The 21,658-nt window shown below is 47.8% G+C and overlaps 1 protein-coding gene across 10 annotated transcripts in view; it reads right to left on the bottom strand.

Moving 5' to 3' along the window:
• The window catches only part of map7d3 (MAP7 domain containing 3), a 131,149-nt gene that overhangs the window by 56,963 nt on the left and 52,528 nt on the right, over positions 1-21,658 (bottom strand). For 4 of the 10 annotated variants that reach the window (XM_070882908.1, XM_070882907.1, XM_070882909.1 and 1 more), the window contains 9 exons: positions 19,797-19,960; positions 17,889-18,003; positions 15,741-15,833; positions 13,106-13,210; positions 9,999-10,091; positions 9,626-9,727; positions 8,379-8,504; positions 4,725-4,876; positions 644-1,080 (listed from right to left, as the gene is read on the bottom strand). In XM_070882908.1, coding sequence (XP_070739009.1) covers positions 644-1,080; positions 4,725-4,876; positions 8,379-8,504; positions 9,626-9,727; positions 9,999-10,091; positions 13,106-13,210; positions 15,741-15,833; positions 17,889-18,003; positions 19,797-19,960 — 1,387 coding nt within the window. The remainder of the gene's footprint in view (positions 1-643; positions 1,081-4,724; positions 4,877-8,378; positions 8,505-9,625; positions 9,728-9,998; positions 10,092-13,105; positions 13,211-15,740; positions 15,834-17,888; positions 18,004-19,796; positions 19,961-21,658) is intronic. The other 6 variants (XM_070882910.1, XM_070882913.1, XM_070882912.1 and 3 more) reach the window with 6 other exon arrangements.

Here is a 21,658-nt window from a genome sequence, read left to right as displayed (position 1 = left end):
TTGTAATTGACCCTTCCACCAAGGGAAATAGGTCCTTGCTATCCACTATATCTAGGCCCCAGTCGGCAGATTCCGGCGGAAGTGCTCACCGCTGAAAAACCGCCCGCGCTGAATATGTGTCGGGGGGCGCAATAGATCAGAACGTGTTGGCCAATGGAGTTTGCCGATTGGCCGAAGACCCGTGGTAACGGTCCCTCCCGGGACACTGAATTTCAGCTCCCTGGTGTTATTCCAAGCATTGACTCCAATACGGGTTGGAACATATTGTGGTCACATGCCAAATTCCACTGCGATTTCCACCGATGTAGAATTGTGAAGCAGGCGTGACCCCAATTAGGGCGCATGCTTAAAGAATGCTGCATGATTCATCTCATCGCAGCATTTTGGCAAAGATTTTGTCTGTAGGATTGCACGAACCTAGAATAAGAAAGCTCATCTACAAGTGAGAACAGTTCAATAGGAACATAAGGAGGAGGCCATTCAGCCCCTCGCGACACTTTCGCCATTCAATGAGATCATGGCTGATCGGCAGCACAACTCCTCAGCTCCCTCAGTGGAAGCAGCAATTACTGCAAGCCATTAAAACAAACCAGTGGCTTTATAAATTAGAACTCAATAATTTCTAAATATCCATAGTACTTACCTGACTGTTGAAGGTGATGTTGATCTCTTTGTCGCTGTGTTGGATGGCGAAGAGGGTCTCCTGGCCCCTGTGTTGGATGGCGACGAGGGTCTCCTGGCCCCTGTGTTGGATGGCGACGAGGGTCTCCTGGCGCCTGTGTTGGATGGCGACGAGGGTCTCCTGGCGCCTGTGTTGGATGGCGACGAGGGTCTCCTGGCCCCTGTGTTGGATGGAGACGAGGGTCTCCTGGCCCCTGTGTTGGATGGCGACGAGGGTCTCCTGGCCCCTGTGTTGGATGGCGACGAGGGTCTCCTGGCCCCTGTGTTGGATGGCGACGAGGGTCTCCTGGCCCCTGTGTTGGATGGCGACGAGGGTCTCTTTGCCATATTTGGAGAGGGAGAGCCTATCTGGCCTGCTGCTGAAGTAGGAGATGAAGGCCGTTTTTCCTTGATTTTCTTCTGTATGTACAAATCAAACAAGACTGTCATTACTCCAGCATCCCCCCAGCCCGTCACCCGCCCTCCACATCGCCCTACCCTACGCACCCAATCGCCCAACCTGCCCCCCTACGCACCCAATCGCCCAACCTGTCCTCCTCCCCACCACCCACCCTGCCCCCCCCTCGCCTCATCACCCACCCTGCCTCCCCCCACACCCCGCCAACCACCTTGGGTTCATATCCATTAAAACAATATGTTTTCATGTATACACTATCAAATTAGCTAACTATTCCATTAAAGGTTCAAATGCACTTTGATATTTTACTACCTAATTGGGACACGTTCCCTATATACCATTTTTGAAATTAGGAATATAACCTGTCTATTAAAGTAAATGCTGCATCCATTTCACGTTATATTATTCACCAGCATCAGCACCCTCTGGGTGGATAAAACATGCCGTCCAGATGCAGTCTAGGCTCTCCTCACACAACACGCTTTCACCCAACCTCAGAAGGGCACTCCCCTCCCCCCCCCACACTAAACTCTGTGCGTCTATTTCTCGCACCAGCCACCTCAATGGACCCAATTTTCCCCAGCCCTTTTTTTCGGCGCACTTACCTTAAATGCGGCGACTTTGTACGCTGAAAATGGCGCCGAAAAAAGGGCCCCCACCTTGCCCGCTCTGCCGACTTTCCAATGTCCCAGCGTGGTGTAGCTAGTGAAGTGGGGGGCGGAGCAACAGCCCAGTGCAGAAAACACTGCGGGCAGCTGCGCGCATGCGCAGTGAAGTCTGCGCGCATGCTCCTCGCCCTCCCAGCACGTCCTGCGGGCTGTGAGCAGGACCTGATGCTTGCAGCCCCTATCCCCGGCCGAAGGGACGTCCCGATCTTCGCCGCACCCTATCCCCGGCCGAGTGGCCTCCCGCACCGGCCGGCTGACTTCCCAGGCCGAGGTAGGACTTTATTTATTTTAGTTTTATTTATTGATGGTTGAGCTTGAGAGTTTTGATTGGGGGAAGGGGGGGCGGCGGCTGGACTTTAAAAAAAAAACTTGATTCTGGCATAAAGGTAGGACTTCTATTTTTTATTGATTGATTGCTTATTACTTTTTGTGCTTTGTAAGTGTTGGTGCTTTAAATGTACTAACCTGCGCCGATTTCTTAACTGCCTGCAAGGCTTTTCAGAGCTGGCACATACGCTGACCTAAGTCAGTTTGGAGTACATTTTTGCTGGCCAAAGTGGCATAAATGGCCAAAACTGGTGTTAAGTGCCTGGGAACGTCCCCTTTTGAAAAAAAACCTAAAAAAAAAATCGTACCTAACTGACTTACTCTGGAGCTAATTTTTGGGGGAAAATGGCATTTTTTAAACTCACGCCAGGAAAAACAACTTACTCCAAAAAAATTGATACAAGTCATGACCAAAATTGGGCCCAATGTCCTTGGACGGAACTTCAGAAGTAGAGACTCTCTTCTCCATTATAAATTGGAGCAAGCCTGCCCAAACTCACTTACCCTCGGACCTTTAAGGAACATGACAGGACAGCTACTGCCTGTCGGTCCGGAGAGCTTCCAGCCTCTGATTTGCTCTTGTACACTGGGTACCAGGGTCGGTTCTCGCACAGGCTGGCTATCCCTCTTACACAACTGCACAGGTTTATTGTGGTGCTGCTCTCGGCTGCGGGAGACTTGTGTCGGAGCAGCCGGCAGCACGAACACACCATTAAAACCATCAACACAGGATCAGTGAAGGGACTGGCTACCCAGCAAATTGCAGCCCACAACTCTCTTTTCTTGACTGTATTCACTTGGGGCTCAATTTTCCCCAAAGCATTTTTTTGGTGTACTTGAAGAGTTATGCCCGATTTTTGGGGCCTAAGTACGCCAAAAAAAAATATTGTAAGTTTCCCCGTTGGAAGACTTCATTCTTTCTCTCTCGCTGACCGAGAATGGGATCGGGCAGCCTTCAGGCGGGTTGGAGGTAAGTTGCTGCTATGTGTTTTTCAGTTCTTTTAGTGTGTCCAGGCATCTGATGCGCCGATTTCCTTAACTCTAGGGAAGGTTTTTCAGCAGAGGCCACATACGCCGGTCTAAGCACCACTGGAGTAACTCTCAGCTGGCCAAACTTCCCTAAATGGCCAGAATTGGTGTAGGTGGCTGGTTACGCCCCTATGGCTGAAAAAAAGAGCTAAAAAAATCGTAACTAACTGAGTTACACTGGTGCAAATTGATTTGAAAAACCAGAGTTTCCCCACTTAGGCCAAAAAGAGCAGCCTGCGCCAAAAAAACGGTGCAAATCACTGGGAAATTGAGCCCCCTTGAGGTGCTGTCTTTCAGATGAAACAGTAAACCTAGTGTGCCCTCTCAGTTGGAGGTAAAAGAACCTATGGCTACTATTTCGAAGAGTAGTAGGAGAGTTCTCCCAGTTACCTGTCTAATATTTCATCATCATAGGCAGTCCCTCAAAATCGAGGAAGTCTTGCTTCCACTCAAAGTGAGTTCTCAGGTAATTGAACAGTCCAATGTGGGAATTAGTCTCTGTCACAGGTGGGACAGACAGTGATTGAAGGAAAGGGGAGTCTGGTTTGCCGCACGTTCCTTCCGCTGCCTGCACTTGATTTCTGCATGCTCTCGGCGATGAGACTCGAGGTGCTCAGCGCCCTCCCAGATGCTCTTCCTCCAATTAGGGCGGTCTTGGGCCAGGGACTCCCAGGTGTCGGTGGGGATGTTGCATTTCATCAAGGAGGCTTTGAGAGTGTCCTTGAAACGTTTTCTCTGCCCACCTGGGGCTCGCTTGTCGTGTAGGAGTTCCGAGTAGAGCGCTTGCTTTGGGAAGCTCGTGTCGGGCATGTGGACGATGTGACCAGTGCTTCGATGCTGGCCTGATCAAGAACACTGACGTTGGTGCGTCTATCCTCCCAGGGGATTTGCAGGATCTTGCGGAGGCAGCGCTGGTGGTACTTCTCCAGTGCTTTGAGGTATCTACTGTATATGGTCCATGTCTCTGAGCCATATAGGAGTGTCAGTATCACTACTGCTCTGTAGACCATGAGCTTGGTGCCAGATGAGGTCCTGGTCTTCAAACTCTCTTCCTCAAGCAATCGAAGGCTGCGCTGGCGCACTGGAGGTGATGTTGGACCTCGTCGTCGATGTCTACCCTTTGATAGTAGGCTCCTGAGGTATGAAAAATATTTATCCCTCTACCAGCATCAGTAAAACCATCTGGTTATTAATCTCATCACTGTTTGTGGGACCTTGCTGTGTGCAAATTAGCTGCTGCGTTTCAGCAAATTACAACAGTGACTCCACTTCAAAAGTACTTGATTGGCTGTAAAGTGCTTTGGGATTTCCTGAGGTGGTGAAAAAGCTATAGAAATGCAAGCCTGTCTTTTGTCTCATCCTATCAATTCTGATGCCTGCTACACACAACTTTAAACCAACCCCATAAATACAACAAAAAAAAAACCAAAGTAAGCAGGGAACACTGAACTAACAGTAATCACCACGAATAGGGAATTCAGGAGAAACTTTACAACAATATTTGCCGAAGCACTCCAAAGGTTAATGAACTACAAAGGGTACTGAAAATCTCAGCATGAACAAAAAGATACTAAAGAAATGATTTGCAAATGAGTGCAGTAAAATCCGTCTGCTCCACTGACCTGCGCGGTCTCGGCTGATGTCGTGTCTCTGGCAGCGGCGTCAGGAGTTGAGTTCTGGCGGTCTGTGCTGCGGCTACGCAGAGGCTTGTTGGGGGGGTTGACGGGGGGATTCATGGAGCTAGCCGAAGCTGAACGAGGACAGAGAGGAGACTCTACAAAGTTAGAATTTCAAACAGTAAAGCAAGAAAAGTGCAGAGCAAGAAAGCAAAAGGAGAAAAAAAAAAGGAAATTGTAAGTGTTAGGACCACAAACGAAAAGCGGAGCGCAGGCCACCACACTTGATTATCAGACACCAGCACCACACTACGGTTAGTCATTCAGGTGAAGAAACATTACATTTTATAAAAAGGAACTTAACAGAATTGGCTTTAATTGCTAAAACTATTTTTGCCATCTGTAAACAGCAAGTTATTTAAGCATAAACCCAGAGGACAACACCATGATTCAGTGAAGAACACAAACACAGCCGTGATTTCATATCACATGGATGGTTATTGAAGCTATGAACCAAGAACATGAACCGTGTGTGTGTTGCTGCCGTTTGAGTTTCCATTAAAATGCAGTCCCGAGTACAGCTATGGACTGTCCTATACAGACACCTGTACACCAAGCCTCACCCCAAGAGTCGCTTTGTAAGTGCAAGTGTTAACAGTACATAAAGGCGCAGTGGGAGGAGCTGGCTCAGTGCAGCAGACCTGGCATACTTCAGCCACTTTGTACATTCAGCTGCCAGGTGGATGCACCGATTTTAAAAATCAAAATTAAAACACACGACTTAAAAAGTAGAGAGAGTAAAAAGCAGCAAATTAAGAGATTTCAGATCAATGAAAATTAAGCAAGCACCTGAAAATCAAAATATATTGGCAAGCACTTGTCAGAGCATTAAAACAAACCAGTATTTGAAATGAGCCCAATTTTCAACCAAAGATGCAAGATTTTCTTAGATAGGCCCAGAAACAGGCCATTCGACCCAACCAGTCCATGCCGGCGTTTATGCTCCACTCGAGCCTCCTCCCGTCTTTCCTCCTCTAAATCTATCAGCATAACCTTCTATTCTCTTCTCCCTCATGTTTGTCTAGCCTCCTCTTAAATGCATCGATACTATTCGCCTCAACCACTCCCTGTGGCAGAGAGTTCCACATTCTCACCGCTTTCTGGGTGAAGAAGTTTCTCCTGAATTCCCCATTAGATTTCTGGGTGACTATCTTATATTGATGGCCTCTAGTTATGCTCTTCCCCACAAGTGGAAACATTCTCTATCCACTCTATCAAAACCTTTCATAATTTTAAAGGACTCTATTAGGTCACCCCTCAGCCTTCCTTTTTCAAAAGAGACACTCCGCCTGTTCATCCTGTTCTGATACCCTCGCATTTCTGGCATCATCCTTGTAAATCTTCTCTGCACCCTCTCGTGGTCTCAGCACTGATCCTTGTGGAACACCACTACCTACTTTCTGCCACTGTGAATAGCTACCCTTTACCCCCTACTCTCTGCTTTCTGTCTTGAAGCCAGCTAGCGATCCATTCTGCTACTTGTCCCGACTCCGCATTCTCTGACCTCGAGCCTGCTCCACCATTCAATAAGATCATGGCTGATCATCTATCTCAACTCCACTTTCCTGCACTATCCCCATATCCCTTAATATCCAAAAATCTATCGATCTCTGTCTTGAATATACTCAAGGACTGAGCGTCCACAGCCCTCTGGGGGAGAGAATTGCAAAGATTCATCACCCTCAGAAGAAGTTTCCCCTCATCTCTGTCCCTAAATGGCCGACCCCTTATCCTGAGACTGTGACCTCCCCAGCCAGGGGGAAACATCCTCCCTGCATCTACCCTGTCAAACCCTGTAAGAATTTTGTATGTTTCAATGAGATCACTTCTCAATCTTCTAAACTCCAGAGTATCGGCCTAGGCTACTCAATCTCTTCTCACAAGACAATCCCCCCATCCCAGGAATCAGTCTGGTGAACCTTCATTGCACTCCCTCTTTGGCAAGTATATCCTTCTGCGAAGTAAAGCGACATTTGTTGCAACATATGATTTTTCCATATTCAGAGCTCAAAAAAATTATCAAATTAGATAAACGCTAAAGAATGACTTGAATACTGAGATACATCAATGTACTAAGTGATTAACAGCATCCAAGCTGTTCATGGTTTCTCGGGAATATTTCTAATATTACATTTTCTGCAGCAAAACTCGTGAATTGCACCGTTCAAATACAACAGAGCATAGTAACCGTTACCCTGTTGCGGATAAATGTAGGGGCCGGACTGGGCAGTGATGGGCACCCCAGGCGAGTGTGAAATTCACACAGCCGCAAGTAATTCTCCCAGGTTTTTGAACGACCTGCGCAACAAGATTGCGCCAATTGTCGGGCTCTGGGCTTCGGACAAAGAAAGCCTGGGGTTAGGAAGCTACTTCTTCCTCGAAGCTGCAGTGATAGGAGGCCGAGAGCAAAGTCGCCCATTTCATCAAATAACTACGGTTACATTTATATTTAGACATAAAAGGTTAGAACAAATGTATTAGATTAAGTTGATCTCTCTCCCCGTCTAATCTGAAAATAAGAAAGGCAAAAGAGAAAAAAAAAAGAGGGCAGAAGAAAGTGGTCAGATCGAAGATACAGTAAATTGCTTTGAGTTTTCAAATTTGTGTTTGAAGTCGTGTATTGACCCTTATACCCATGAGGACGATGATCTCATTGAATGGCGGAGCAGGCTCGAGGGACCATATAGCCTATTCCGGCTCCCAATTCTTTTGTTCCCCTCCCTCATCAGCTCCCCACCCCTTCCCACCAGCCCCCGTCCCCTCCCCCCTAGCCCTCAGCACCCCTCCCCCCACTAGCCCCAAGCGCTCCTTCCCTCCCCCCACTAGCCCCAAGCGCTCCTTCCTTCCCCCACCAGCCCCCACACCCCTCCCCTACTAACCGCCAGCACCCTCCCTTCCCCCACTAACCGCCAGCACCCTCCCCCACCAGCACCCCTCCCTTCCCCCACTAACCGCCAGCACCCTCCCCCACCAGCACCCCTCCGCTCCCCCATCCCCCTCGTCCCCAACGCCCCTTCTCCCCCCCCCCAGCACCTTTCCCCTCCCTCACTAGCCCCCACACCCCTCCCTTCCCCACTAGCCACCAGCGCCCCTCCCTTCCTCACCGGCACCTCCCCCACCAGCACCCCTCCCCTCCCCTCCTCCACTAGCATCTCTCCCTCCCCCACTAGCCCCCAGCGCCCCTTCCCCAAGTAGCACCCAGCGCCCACCCCCAACAGCACCCCTCCCCTTCCCTCCCAGCACCTCTCCCCTCCTCCACTAGCGTCTCTCCCTCCCCCACTAGCCCCCAGCGCCCCTCCCCCGGCCCAAGGTGGGTATTCTCTGGCTCCGGGAGGTACTTCACCTGGTGGCCGGGCTGGGAACTGAAGAAGATCCCTTGCGTGGTCACTGGCTGAACAGAATGGCATGAGTGGATGCCTCTTGGTCAGCAGGAACACCATCGATCGTGGAGCCGGCTAAGTATAGTGCACAGTAGCAGAGAGTACAGGACGGCCAAGAACTAATGTGCACACAAGGTCAGCGTGCAGACACAGAGTTACACAGTCATGTTCGGCAGGCGCTCGGATTTTAGAGCTGCTGTCTTTGGTGGAAGAGAATTACCTGCAAAACTTTGTCCAGCTTCTGATATAGCGACAGCACTCTTGCTCCTAGCTAAAGAGGCCTGTGTGGGGGTCAGCAGGCGGCTGATTATATTACTCTCCAGGGGACTGTTCTGGGAACGCCGAGCTGAGGGACAGGAATAAATCAAAAAGGGGATCAGCATGGTTAAACTGGGCAGGGGGGAAACGGAGGGTTAAAAATATAAATCATGGGAGAAACATGTTAGTTAGGTTAGTGAATGCTTATGAAAAACAAAACCAAGAAAGGGTTAGAAACAAAAATGTTACTATCCCATTCAGTAAGATAACTGGGAGCAAACAATGGTCAAGTGCTAATAATGCAGGCATGGTGCGTTCCCAAACAGAACACTCTAACCTGCTCATCAATAAAGAGCAGCACGTGTGCCAGCTTCAAACAGCAGAACGCAGTTAAGTTCAGCGCTCGATTAACATGCCAGCAGGAGTATTGCATGATTGCCGTGGTGTGTGTGTGCAGACAAACGCTGCACTGCATGCGGGGAGACTTTACCCGCTAGTTACTGCGTGGAAGCAGGACCCCAACTATAACCACCAGAACCCACGAGACTGCCTATGGTAAACAAACGCTGCCACAGCCTACTCTAGCCAAATGGCATAATGTAGTCAGGGAACAGCAGCAGCAAAAGGCACTGTAAGAAATTGGAAGAGATGTTTGGAGGTACTGCCTAAGGGAGAAAAAATACTTTGAGGTTAGAGGCGACTGTTTGTTACGAATCATCACATGCAGTGAATTCAATGATTACTATCAGAGCAGTACAACTCTTTTAGTTGTGAAACAAAATAAACAGTTAAATCAAGTGCCCCCTAATCTGGGGGACAACCAGCAAGCACACTTCACAGGTGAAAAGATTTCCAAACTCAAGGTGGTTAATTACAAACAGGGTGCAGGTTTACACTTGCGGGGTTAAATCACACAGAAAAAGCCCATGCTGGACAGATAAGACGCACTGGTCCTTCAATACTGTCACCGGAAACAATCAGAACATCGAAAATCAATTTTCAGGTTGTTTCCTCGATGATGAAAAATAAATATGATCAGCGAGGGTTTTACATATTTCAACTGGTGCGATTTTGAGACAGCACATCACAAATTAGGGTAAATAAGAGATTAATATAGGATTAAGAAAATGTTAGGATCAAGACAAATACATGTAATATTCGTTTAACATATAATGGGGGGGGTGGGGTCTGATGTAAATCGTCAGCCACCTTGCAGATCTTCCTTCGGGAGCTTGTGTGGCTGAGCAGCAGCTGAACGAGGGTTACTCGCCAATCTGCTCAAGGAAGAGCTTCGCTTCTTCTCCGCTGTGCCTAAGAATCAAGGGCATTGGTCATTATTCCTGTAACATCCTCACCAACAAAGACCGCGTCCAAAAGCTTGGTGCCCACATCCAAAATTTTAAACTGCTGAATTCTTATTTAATATCTGGCTTTAGATTAAAAGCGCAATTAAATAAGTGATTGATAAAACTGTGATGTAGAAAATGCCTGAAAGGCAGCATGATTTTTCTTAAAAGAAGTAACGAAAAATGAATATGACATGAATGAACATGCTAAATGTCGCTAGAAAGCATTCCTGCACCTGCTTGTTCCACCTGAGATACTTTCTGTGGTGGCTGGGAGGTTTTAGTACCCAATCTGCTTAATGAAGCACTTCTTTTCTTCAAAGATGTACCTAAAAATCAAGTGCAATTTCTGTTAATTGGGTGAAGATAATTGATCAGCGAATGCACCGCTCTGGAACACAACCTAGCAACTGACTAACAATTCTGCTACAGAACTAAAGCTCAAAGCCATGGTATCCCCTTTCATTGGTACAGAGACTCAGCTGTTACAATCAAGAGAGCATCTAGGTGTCAGCCGTGGCTCAGTGGGTATCGCTCTCTCGCCTCTGAGTCAGAAGGTTGTGGGTTCAAGTCCCACTCCAGAAACTTGAGCACAAAGTCTAGGCTGACACTCCCAGTGAGGGAGCACTGTCGGAGGGGCAGCGCCGCACTGTCGGGAAGGCCTGCGCTCCCTCAGTCCTGCCCCTCCGACAGTGCAGCATTGATGGGTCAGCTTAGATTGTGTACTCAAGCAAACCAATTGCGGTATGAAGGCAGCGAACGCTGTATTACTGGTTGTGAATTCTAGAGCTGCCGTAAAGGAGCAAATGCCCTTTAGTGGTCTGGGGGGGGGGGTGGGGAGGGCAATGTGAATCTCAATAGAAAGATTTGTTTGCTGAGTCAAATGGTCTTCCTTCTCCGTACTTAGCTTCATCAGAAATTTTCAATGATGTAATAGAAATTGGGTCACTTACAACGGGCTCTGAATATAACTCAATGTCCTTTTACAGTGTTGAGTATTTGAAACAGATGCTGGATTGACCAATCTGTCTGTGATCCAAGCAGCTGGAATAATTATTCGGCTTAAATTCTGGTGATTGTGGAGTTGGAAGTTGGGGGAGAAAACAAAGATCAACATGTCCCCCAGCCTTCAACCAACCGGGATCATTCCCCAAATCAGTGGGCTGATTTAGAATAAGCCACATCTGTAATATTTGAGTAATTTCCCCCCTCACTTGTAAAGCACGGATTGTTTTTTGGCTGGGACCTTACGCAGCAGTTTGAGCAAGTTGTGACCAGCTGTGGGCGAGCTGGCTGAGAGGCACGGAGAGCGGGGCATGAGCCCACTCGCTTGTTCAGGCCCCAGGACCGGGAGCTGGACGAGCGCTCTCGCGGCACGGCCTGGAGTAAGTGTGAATAATCGAGGGGCTGAGCAGAGTTTAGCACTTTGGTCTTTCCGGTCAGGTTCAGCCACATGACTGTGGAAGCTACTCGGTCCCGGCGTTTAAAACCCTGAAACATGGTAATGAGCAACAAGGCAAATAACAACTGTGACTGAGTGAGGAAGATCAAAGCACTAATGCCCAGTTATATACATCTCCCTCATGAGAGACAAAAGGGAAAGTTCACTATCAGCCATGCAGTGTATTACATAAACAGGATGTCATTTTTTATGTTTTGTTGGATTCTGTAAGTGACCAGACATTTTTAATGCTTCTCATGCTGAAACGATAGTATTTTTATTTCTCTGCAGAAGGGCTGGGGAGCCATGATGAAAGTCCTCACGAGATTGGGACATCATAAACCCAAGAAGACAACAGTGTTTTGTTGGCCAGATATGAAGTTGCACTTAAAATCAAAAGGTGCCAATACAGTATTTAAAACAATGGTGGTTTTACAGTAGTTCAATGATTTTTTTATAGATGCTTTCAAAAGGAAACTAGTACATGAGACCCAAGGGGATAGAAAGCTATGCTGAAAGGCCGAGAGGAGGCTGGTGTGGAGCATAAACACCAGCACAGACTAGCTGGGGCAAATGGCCTGTTGTATATGCCATGTACTTCGATGATTTTAGCAGAGGTTTGAGGTTTGTCATTTTTAATAGCAAGAGTCAGTCATTAGTTTTCTCCAGACCCATCAATAAAGCTCCCTCCACCCCGTGCTTTAACAACCCACATTCCTTCACCTAAACCGTCACTGCGACAGTGCTCAGTATGATGATCAAAGGGGACAGTGAGGTACACACCAGCCTGCTTAGAATTTCAACATTTAATTCAATGAGATGTGAATATGCAGTTTGCCGTTGCTGGTTACTGCAAGTGCAATGCCCAGATCGGAATCCCTCACCTAGTTATTTACTAGACACTTACAATCCAAAATAAATTGTGTTTAAAATAAACAAAGGAAAACACAGCTTATAAATGATAATAAGAGATCTGACCGAACCATTTTGAATACAAGGAGAGCTGCAGATTTAAAAGCAACGTGTCTATCCCAAGATAACCAGATGATGTGTTATTGAAAAGTTATTGTGGTTGATGAATATGAAACCAGATGCAGTAAAGCACTCAAAGCCATCTCAGAAAACTATTCTCCAGCTGTGAGGTTGTGTAAATCGGAAGTGCCTGGGAGACAAAACAGCTCTACACAGCCGCAGCAAGATGACAAACACTTGGACCATTTTGCTGAAATCAGAACTGTACTGACCATTCCCGTGATTTAAGACCACACTCCGCACCGCTTGGGGAATTCTTCCCAATTCAGGCTATGGGACAGTCCATGAGACGGAGGGTGGGGCATCACCTTTTCCCTTTTAGAGTTACAGCCAAGATACAATAGTCAATGTCACGGCAGTTGGCTATTTTCAGAAAATGGTCAACAGTATATTGGGACTGATTTCTACTCATGGAGATTAAGATAGCAAACCCGTCATTACTGACTTGCACAGCCTGTCGCAGTACCGGTTGGGGAAACAATCTTAGGGATTCACACCCTTCTGAAACATCTGCAGAATGACTGCATTCAGTGCCCGTCTTCAGAGACATATGGCGGGCTCATCCATTTACATCAACCCAATCAGAGGAGACCAACGAGTGAGTGAGACATGGCAAGATGCAAGTCCTTAACGGTGGCCCATTCAACCCAAGCAATCAGATCAGTCATTTGCAATCACCTATTCTGATTTAAGTAGTCACCCTAGCTTTAAGGGGTTACAGTTTACCATCCTTTATCGCTGCAGCCCGGTGTAAAGGCACACACTCCAAATACAGGATGGCCACCTGCTGAAGATCAACATAATTGATTGAGGTAAAACTATGACAACTGGCCAGTCAGCACTCGCGTTATCCAGGAACAGCCCACTTACGTCTGTCAGGAGAGTTTAGGAGCGCTGTAGAGGATGAAGACAGACGCTTGTTCATCACTGGCTCAGAGTGTTTCATGAGGTTCGCGGTGGATGTAGAGCGTTTGTCTGCAGAAAGAAAGCACAATTCAGAAGCTTTGAGACAAGAGTCCAGAGACAGTGCCTATAGCTGCTTTAAACACCCCTTACACCATGCACATTTGAGATATATTTTATCCTGAAAGCAGTCTTGATGAGCAAGCTTTCATCGATTTAATCTCTCCATTAACAAATTGAGTTGTAATAGAAAGTGAATACAGGAAAGTTCTTGGCTTGGGTCTGGAGTTGCAGTTTGATAATGTTCAAATCAGATGACAGAATAGATTGGAAAATAAGATTTCCAACTAAATTTTAAAAATAAGTCACCGTTACAATTTCCCTACAATGGCTACACAGTTAACATTCCCACAGAGACACCCCCATTTGCCTCAAGCCTGTTTAACATGACATCCCGTTTATTTTGACAGTAGTGACGTCCCAGTGTGGTGTTGAGTTGTTCACTCCGTTTCTCTCTCCACAGATGCTGCCTGACCTGCTGAGTATTTCCAGCATTTTCTGTTTTTAGTTCAGATTCCAGCATCCACAGTATTTTGTTTTGTGCTCAAGGTGTGTTGGGCAGTGGAACAGGTGTAACGCCCAGTGCCTGTAGCAGGAATACCCAGATTACAGCACGGTCTAGTTCCAGGGTGAAGCTCCCCTTAAGTGCAACCTGGCTCCAAAAAGGGCAACTCCCATTGTTGGAGTCGAGGGTTATGGGGAGTGGGCAGGGAAGTGGAGCCGAGTCCATGATCGGATCAGCCATGATCTTGTTGAATGGCCTACTCCTGCTCCTATTTCTGATGATCTTATGAACCACCTCCGGCTTAGACTGGTTCAAACTGTGCTCAGCCTCATGCGCCCCATGAACTAGGAATGCCCAAATTCATTTAACCAAGAAATCTGATCAAGGGGAAGCATTGCGTTGGAGTTTGGCTTGGATTGAGAACAGGGTCTGAGGTAGGAGTGCCCCAACACATCGCACGCCGCTCGCCATTGTAACACAGGACCATGCTTCATTCTTTAAAAAGTCACGACAGAAAGCTAAATGTGTGCGTGTATTGTGACCGGGAGCCTCACAGTACTTCTGTCACAATGGTGTTTAGTGCAATAAAACATCAAGATCAGCAAGACAATGGGCCCAAGTTTCCACATGATTTGCGCCTGATTTTTAGGAGCAACTGGTGGAGAACGGACTATCTTAGAAATCGCAATTCTCCACATTTTTTTTTCTGCAGTTCTAGTCAGGTAGAACAGTTCTACTTTGGAACATAATTTTTTCTTCAAAAGGGGGCGTGTCTGGCCACTGACGCCCGATTTCAAAGTTTCCACAGTGAAAACGTACTCCAAACTAAAGTAGAATGGAGCAAGTGAAGATTTTTGTAGAACTGAAAAAACCTGTTCAACACATTAAAAAATCAGGCGCAGGTTACAAATTAAGTGTCCAGAACGAGGTGGGGGGGGGGGGGGGGGAAAGGGAAGTCATTAAATTCTACAATCAATCCTTATTTATACTTCTACAAATATTATACAAATAAATCCAACCTGAATAAACATTTATAAGCAAAGAAAAGATTAAATAAACCATCTTCCTACCTGTGTGAAAGTGCTTCAGCCATCGTTTGTTGCCGCGGGGGGTGGGGAAGGAAACCGCCGTTTGTTGCCGCGGAGGGGAGGGAGGGGAAGGAGGCAGCGGTTTGTTGCTGCCGCGGAGGGGAGGGAGGGGGAGGAAACTGCCGTTTGTTGCCGTGGAGGGTGGGGAGGGGAAGGAGACAGTGAGAAGGCTGCAAGAAGCCTCAGTGCTGATGGCAATGTGCTTTTATTAAAAAATGTTAAAAAATTAAACAGCTACAAAGAACTACAAAAATGGCCGAGTGCCAATGTTTCCTTCACACTGCGCGTGCGCGAACGCTCCAACGCGCACGCGCAGCGTTGCCGGCAGGAAAAAAACTAATTTAAATAGTACCCGCCCCCTCCCACTTACAAAAGCGGCGCGAGTGTAGGCTCCGCCCCCCCTGGGCGCCGCGCCAAACAGACAAGGAGCTGCAAAGCGCTCGAGAATAGCACGATTTTTTTCTGGCGCCGTTTTAGGTGCGAAAAACGGGCGCCCAGCTCGGAGGGGCGCCCGTTTTTTATCCTGTGGAAACTTGGGCCCAATATTCTGTGCCACCAAAAAGGATGAGATTTATGCAGCTCCAAAGATTATGGGAAAGGTTCAAACTATAAATGCTGATCAATGCAGTTTGAACTTTCAGCTAACTTTAAAAGTTACCAAATCGCTGTCCAGCACCCTTTTAAAACTATTAAGATCAGACAGATGCAAATATAATTCAATGCTTTCAAGATAAAATATCATTTTACAATCCCTGTTCTTACCAACCAGGTGCATGCATCCATGCCCAATATTTGCAGGGAATCAAGCAAGTGTTACATGCCGGGAGTGCCTCAGGTTAGTTGCCCTTTTATATCCAACTTAAAAATGTTAGTTTGCAACATTAATACATTAAAGATCAATACAATTATTCAGCAAGCAGGTATCATAGCTCCAAACTTTTTCTGATACCAGAAGCATCTTCAGTGGAAGTCTGAGAGTCTGAGGAAGGAGGGGGGCAGTCGGACAAATTTAAAGGTGGAGTTAAGGAATTTTCAGGCACACCTAAACAAAAGAGAAATCATAATTTAACAAAAAAAATAGACAAATATCAGTGACAGTAGAAACCTGTTACAATGTGATTAATGATGGGAGGAACTGAGCATGGGGAAGATGGTCATTTCAAATAATCCAAAGTAAATGCTTGCAAAAAGGAAAGGAAACGAGAGGAGATGATGGTCCTAATTGACGCGTCCGAGCTTCATTCCCCATTCACCCACAATCCCACTTCTGCAACACTGCTGACCTAACCCTGGCCTCCACTGAACCCTTCCACTCGCATTTGGCACCTTCAGTTCTTGTTCATGGCCTCCACCTACAAAAACAAACTCATATTCTATTGCATGTTAGAGAAGCTACATTAAGCGAGATGTGTTCAGGTTCAATCATGTAACTGGGATGTCCAAGTCTGCTGAAAAAGACAGCAGCACCAACATCCCCAGCAGCTCACATCCTCTAGGTCCTTTTTGTTCGCTCTGTGGTTCTGACCTTCTGGTTGATAAATCTCTGCCTTAGTTGCTTTTCCCTTTCTCCTAGAAGTGGTTCGACAGGCAGCTGATGAGGCACGACCAAGGCGCCTCAGGAGCGCTGAGCTAATGTAAACCACAGGTAAAGGTCATGTGAGGGCTATGGTGTGACGGCCTGGAGCGGAGGGTATAATGACAATATTGTAACGCGTAGTTAGGGAAGGTGGAGGGTTGGCCACACTGCTACTGAGCTCAGCAACTGTAACGCAGGGTTTTCAGATGGGATAGAGATGAGGGGGGGGGGGTCACAGTATTGATTAAAGAAACAATTACAGTTGTGAAGAGGGATTATACGTTACAAGGATCATCAAACGAGGCCAAATGGGTTGAACTGAAGAACAAAAAAGGGGCGATCACACTGCTGGGAGTGTACTATAGACCCCCCCAAACAATCCAAGGGAGATAGAAGAGTAAATGTCAGCTGTGGAACTGATGAGGTCAGATGACCAGTGTGATTTTAAAACAAGTTGGGGCAAGGCCGCAGTGGGATTTTCAAAGGCGAACCATGATCCTGAAGTCAATTTGGCAGGGAACAGGGCATCAGGAATTATAAATGACCTTGTATCTGTAAAGGTGAGAAGTGGGTAGGCTTGAATCAGGCAATCAGCAGCAGAGGAATAGGAGCTGGAAGGTGGCAGTCCTAGAAAGCCAAGAGTGAAAGAGCACATCAAGGTTTCAGACTAGGCTCAGTTTGAGTGGAAGCCAGGAAGGGTGATGGAGTTAATACCAGAGTCACGTAGGCACTGTTGAAACCTGACAAAATACTGTCCGTTTTGCTATGGGAAGGGATTACCCATCCAGGATTTATCACAGCTGGATGCTACTAACAGCCCAGGACCATGCAGTGGCTGCAGAAGAGTAGAGTTGGGTGTCATCAGCGTACGCACTGACCCTGCCCTGACCCCGCCAAGGCGGATGCTATTGAAGGGCAGTTTGATTAGGAATATGAGTAGCGCAAAGGATGCAATCACAGAGAAGACAATGCAGGCATAGGATGAAGATCATTTGCATCTTTACCAAGTATTTTGAATGTACCAAAAGAAAAATCTGAATTGTTTTGTGCAACTGGCACCTCGCCAGGAAGAACGGTGCAATTTTTTTAATAAAGGGGAGGATTATACCTCATTTCTGGTCTTCATTAGCTGACAAAATTTCAGAATATATTGCTCATTCTTAATAAATTAAAGAGTTATGAAAGTTTTCCCTTTCTCAACCGTCACACCATAGCCCTCACATGACCATCACATATCTTCCTCCCACTGGGAAAGTAAGTTTTCCTGTGACTGGTTGGAATGAGGGAGGATTTGAATGGGATAAACCAGCTGCCAGCTCTCTCTCTGCTACTTTGGCTCCATCTCAGCTGAGAACATGCAAAACTCGTCCAATAAAAACAAGCGTATCTGACTGACTCAAATTCACAAGTTTCTGGGTACGAATCAAATATTCTACCAGACTACCACAACTACGAAGCTATCAGCACATCTGGCAGAGATAGCGAGACAGCAGTTCCCCAGGGAGTGTAAGTAGCACTTACCATTTGAACTTTCCTCCTCAGTTGCTAAAGCTCCTCCCCAGGACCATCTTTTTTGCCTTTGCTCCACGCGCTGGCTCCGTTCCAAGGTGCGTCGCATCACGGCCTCGTAGTGCTCCTACCTCGGTTTCAAAAACAGGGGAACAGGATTAAAGGTGCACTAGCCGAGAAGTTGCACGTCTTTTCTTCCAATTATTTGAAGCTAGTCTGACAGTAATTCACGCGCATCCAGAACTGCATGGAAGTCAAACTGAAGCCTTCAGGGTCTGCAGGCTTACATTTGCCCGGGTGCACTGTGCACATGTACCGTCAACAATGCTGTATCTGCTGACTTTCTAGCACGTCGCTTCAGTTGCTATAAACTAATTTAAAACCTGTTTCTATAATACGAGGGCTGCTTTTCTTTGCCTTTTGGAATATTGGACAGGCTGGGCCCTGGAAGGGGTCGATATTTACAGGCTTCCCCCCTACACAGGAGAACCTGAAACCATTGAGGGAATGTCTATACTCAGCAAGAGTCATTAAACGCTACAAAACTCAATAGCAGCAGCATGGATTCTGGAAAATGGGGCAAGTGGCGATAGCATTTATTTGTCCTAGTGCAAGACAAGTATAACTGAGAAAAAACATGCATCTCTTGTACAAAGCGAGCTCCTTCCCCATACAAAAGCTGTCCTGCTCCTGGATGGTATGTTCAGTATTTACAATGCGGGCACTGTAGACACCACCTTGCTTTTAAACTCTGCTGTCTGGCTTTGATAGTACAGTATTTACTTTGTGTGGGTGCACCTGAATTTAACGGCAAATTATTTATCTAAATGAAAGTTCAAAATGTTAGGAGACAGCTTAAAAAATGTAGTAACTACACCAAGATCAGAAATTAGAAACAAAATTCAAATCCATCCTGAAGTAAAACTCAACACAATCAATAAAAACACCTTCCGTGCATTTCAGAGATTTAAAAAAATCCAAGTGAGATGGAAGAAAGCCCAATTAAATTATAGCTGCTCCAGCCGGGGGTCTCTCTCTCATTACCGGAACTTGGATGTAATCATGCTCCGAGGGCTCACTGCCAGCCTCTCGGTGCAGTCTGGCTGCTTGCAGTGTTAATGTCAGATTTCCAGCTGGGATCACGCGCAGACTTTTCATCATGACTGATTTACAAACAATCATTTACTTGGGCAGGGAGAGACCCTTGGCAATGCTCGGTTTGCATGGCTCCACACTTCTGGATGCCCAATCTGGATCGCAAGCGAGATCACAGCTGCCCCATTCATAACATAAGAAATAGGAGTCGGCCATTTGGCCCCTCGAGCCTGCTCCACCATTCAATGAGATCATGGCTGATCTTCGACCTCAACTTCACTTTCCTGCCTGATCCCCATATCGCTTGATTCCCCTAGAGTCCAAAAATCTACCGATCTCAGCCTTGAATGTACTCAACGATTCAGCATCCACAGCTCTCTGGGGCAGAGAATTCCAAAGATTTACCACCCTCTGAGTGAAGAAATTCCTCCTCATCTCAGTCCTACCCAGCACATGCCACAGCACAGTGCGAATAACTGGCGGCACTGTGGGCATGGTGTCTGTTCCTTTCTGCCAGCAGAAATCTACAGGTCTTCATTCACCTGAAATACGTTAAACATGAAAAGCATGCACAACAATGGAATTAAGGAATGCAATTCGATCTGTATTTGTAGATTCCAGTATTACTGATGTTTTAAGGAGGAGGGGGTCTGCGTGGCTCTCAGCCAAAGTTTGGACACCCCCTGCAAAGGGGGAGGTCCATGTGGCTCGGCCACAGGTTGCACCCCCCTGCTATGGGGAGGAGGGAAAAGAGGGAGTCTGCGAGACTCGGACACACGTTGTACCCCCCCCCCCTCCCCCCCGCTATACGGCTTTGTGACTGACCTTTTCCTCTTCCTGCTTTTGTTTCCGCTTCTCTTCCACTGCAACCCTCTTCTGCTGCTCCTTCTGCCGTTGTTCCTCCAGCTTCCTGTGTCGCTCTTCCACCTGCTTTTCATACTGAAGTCGCGTTTTCTTTTCTTTCTCTAGTAACTGATATTCTTTCGCAGCTGATGGTATAAAGGGAAAGCAAGTGTGCTGCATGTGTTACTGTACAAATCACAAGATATTCATGGCTTGCAATGACTAAAACCACACATTTCACGCACCACGGATAGCCTCATCATTCACCCCAAGACCCCGCTATCCGGGACAACAACTTACATTTATATAGCACCTTTAACACAGTAAAACATCCCAAGACGCTTCACAGGAGCGTAGCAAACAAAATTTGGCAGAGAGCCACGAGGAGACATTAGGATAGGTGACCAAAAGCTTAGTCAAAGATGTAGGTTTTAAGGAGGAGAGGCGCAGAGAGGTTATGGGGGGGAATTTCAGAGTTTAGAGCCAAGGCAGCTGAAGCCACGGCAAAAGGAAATCTGTGATGCGCCAGACGCCAGAATTAGAGAAGTAGGGTTGTGGGGCTGGAGGAGATGAGAGAGATAGGGAGGGGCGAGGCCATGGAGGGATTTGAAAACAAGGATGAGAATTTTAAAATCAAGGCATTGCTGAACCGGGAGCCAATGTAGGTCAGCAAGCACAGGGGGTGATGGGTGAATAGGACTTGGTGCGAGTTAGGATACAGGCAGTAGAGTTCTGGATGAAATGAAGATTAGAGGGTGCAAGGCGTGAGGCCGGCTGGGAGAGCACAGGAAGAGGCAAGTCTGGAGGTAACAAAGGCAGGGATGAGGGTTTCAGATGATGAGCTGAGGATCCCTCTATATAATATAACCCTCGAGAGTTGCACACTGATCTGCAAAACTAACTGTTTTCTGATCAATTATGTCCCAGCACTGGGGCATGGAGCTGGCGCGCAGGCTGCTCCACATCCTTGCCGTGTAAAGATATAGCTTCCAGTCTGGTCAGCAACACCAACATGAGCATCAATCCCTGGGTGATTGCAGTGAAGAGTCACGAAGAAAGCTGGACTGCTCAGCCTCTGAATAAGGAGGAGAGGTGACTGTAAATCTGCACAGGAATTGTAAATCCACATCACTTCAAACTAAACCAAAACTTCAAACTACCTCTTCACCCCTCCACCAACCCTCGCCCCAACCCCCCACCCACCCTTGCCCAACCCCCAACACCACTCCACCCACCCTCGCCCCACCCCCACATCCCTCCATCAACCCTCGCCCCACCCCCACACCCCTCCACCAACCCTCGCCCCACCCCCACACGCCTCCACCAACCCTCGCCCCACCCCCACCCCTCGCCCCACACCCCAACCAACCCTCGCCCCACCCCCACACCCCTCCACCCACCCTCGCCCCACCCCCACACCCCTCCACCCATCTTCGCCCAACCCCATACACCACCAACCCTCGCCCCACCCCCACACCCCTCCATCCACCCTCGCCCCACCCCCACACCCACCTTCGCCCCACCCCCACACCCCTCCACCCACCCTCGCCCAACCCCACACCCCTCCACCCACCCTCGCCCCACCCCCACACCCCTCCACCCACTCTCGCCCCCACACCCCTCCAACAACCCTCGCCCCAACCCCACACCTCTCCACCCACCCTCGCCCCACCCCCACACCCCTCCACCCACCCTCGCCCAACCCCACACCCCACCAACCCTCGCCCCACCCCCACACCCCTCCACCCACCCTCGCCGCACCCCCACACCCACCCTCGCCCAACCCCACCAACACTCGCCCCACCCCCACACCCCTCCAACAACCCTGGCCCCACCCCCACACC

This window comes from Pristiophorus japonicus, chromosome 6 (assembly GCF_044704955.1).
Source record: "Pristiophorus japonicus isolate sPriJap1 chromosome 6, sPriJap1.hap1, whole genome shotgun sequence".
Taxonomy (NCBI): domain Eukaryota; kingdom Metazoa; phylum Chordata; class Chondrichthyes; family Pristiophoridae; genus Pristiophorus; species Pristiophorus japonicus.
This window is presented reverse-complemented; position numbering and strand designations above follow the sequence as displayed.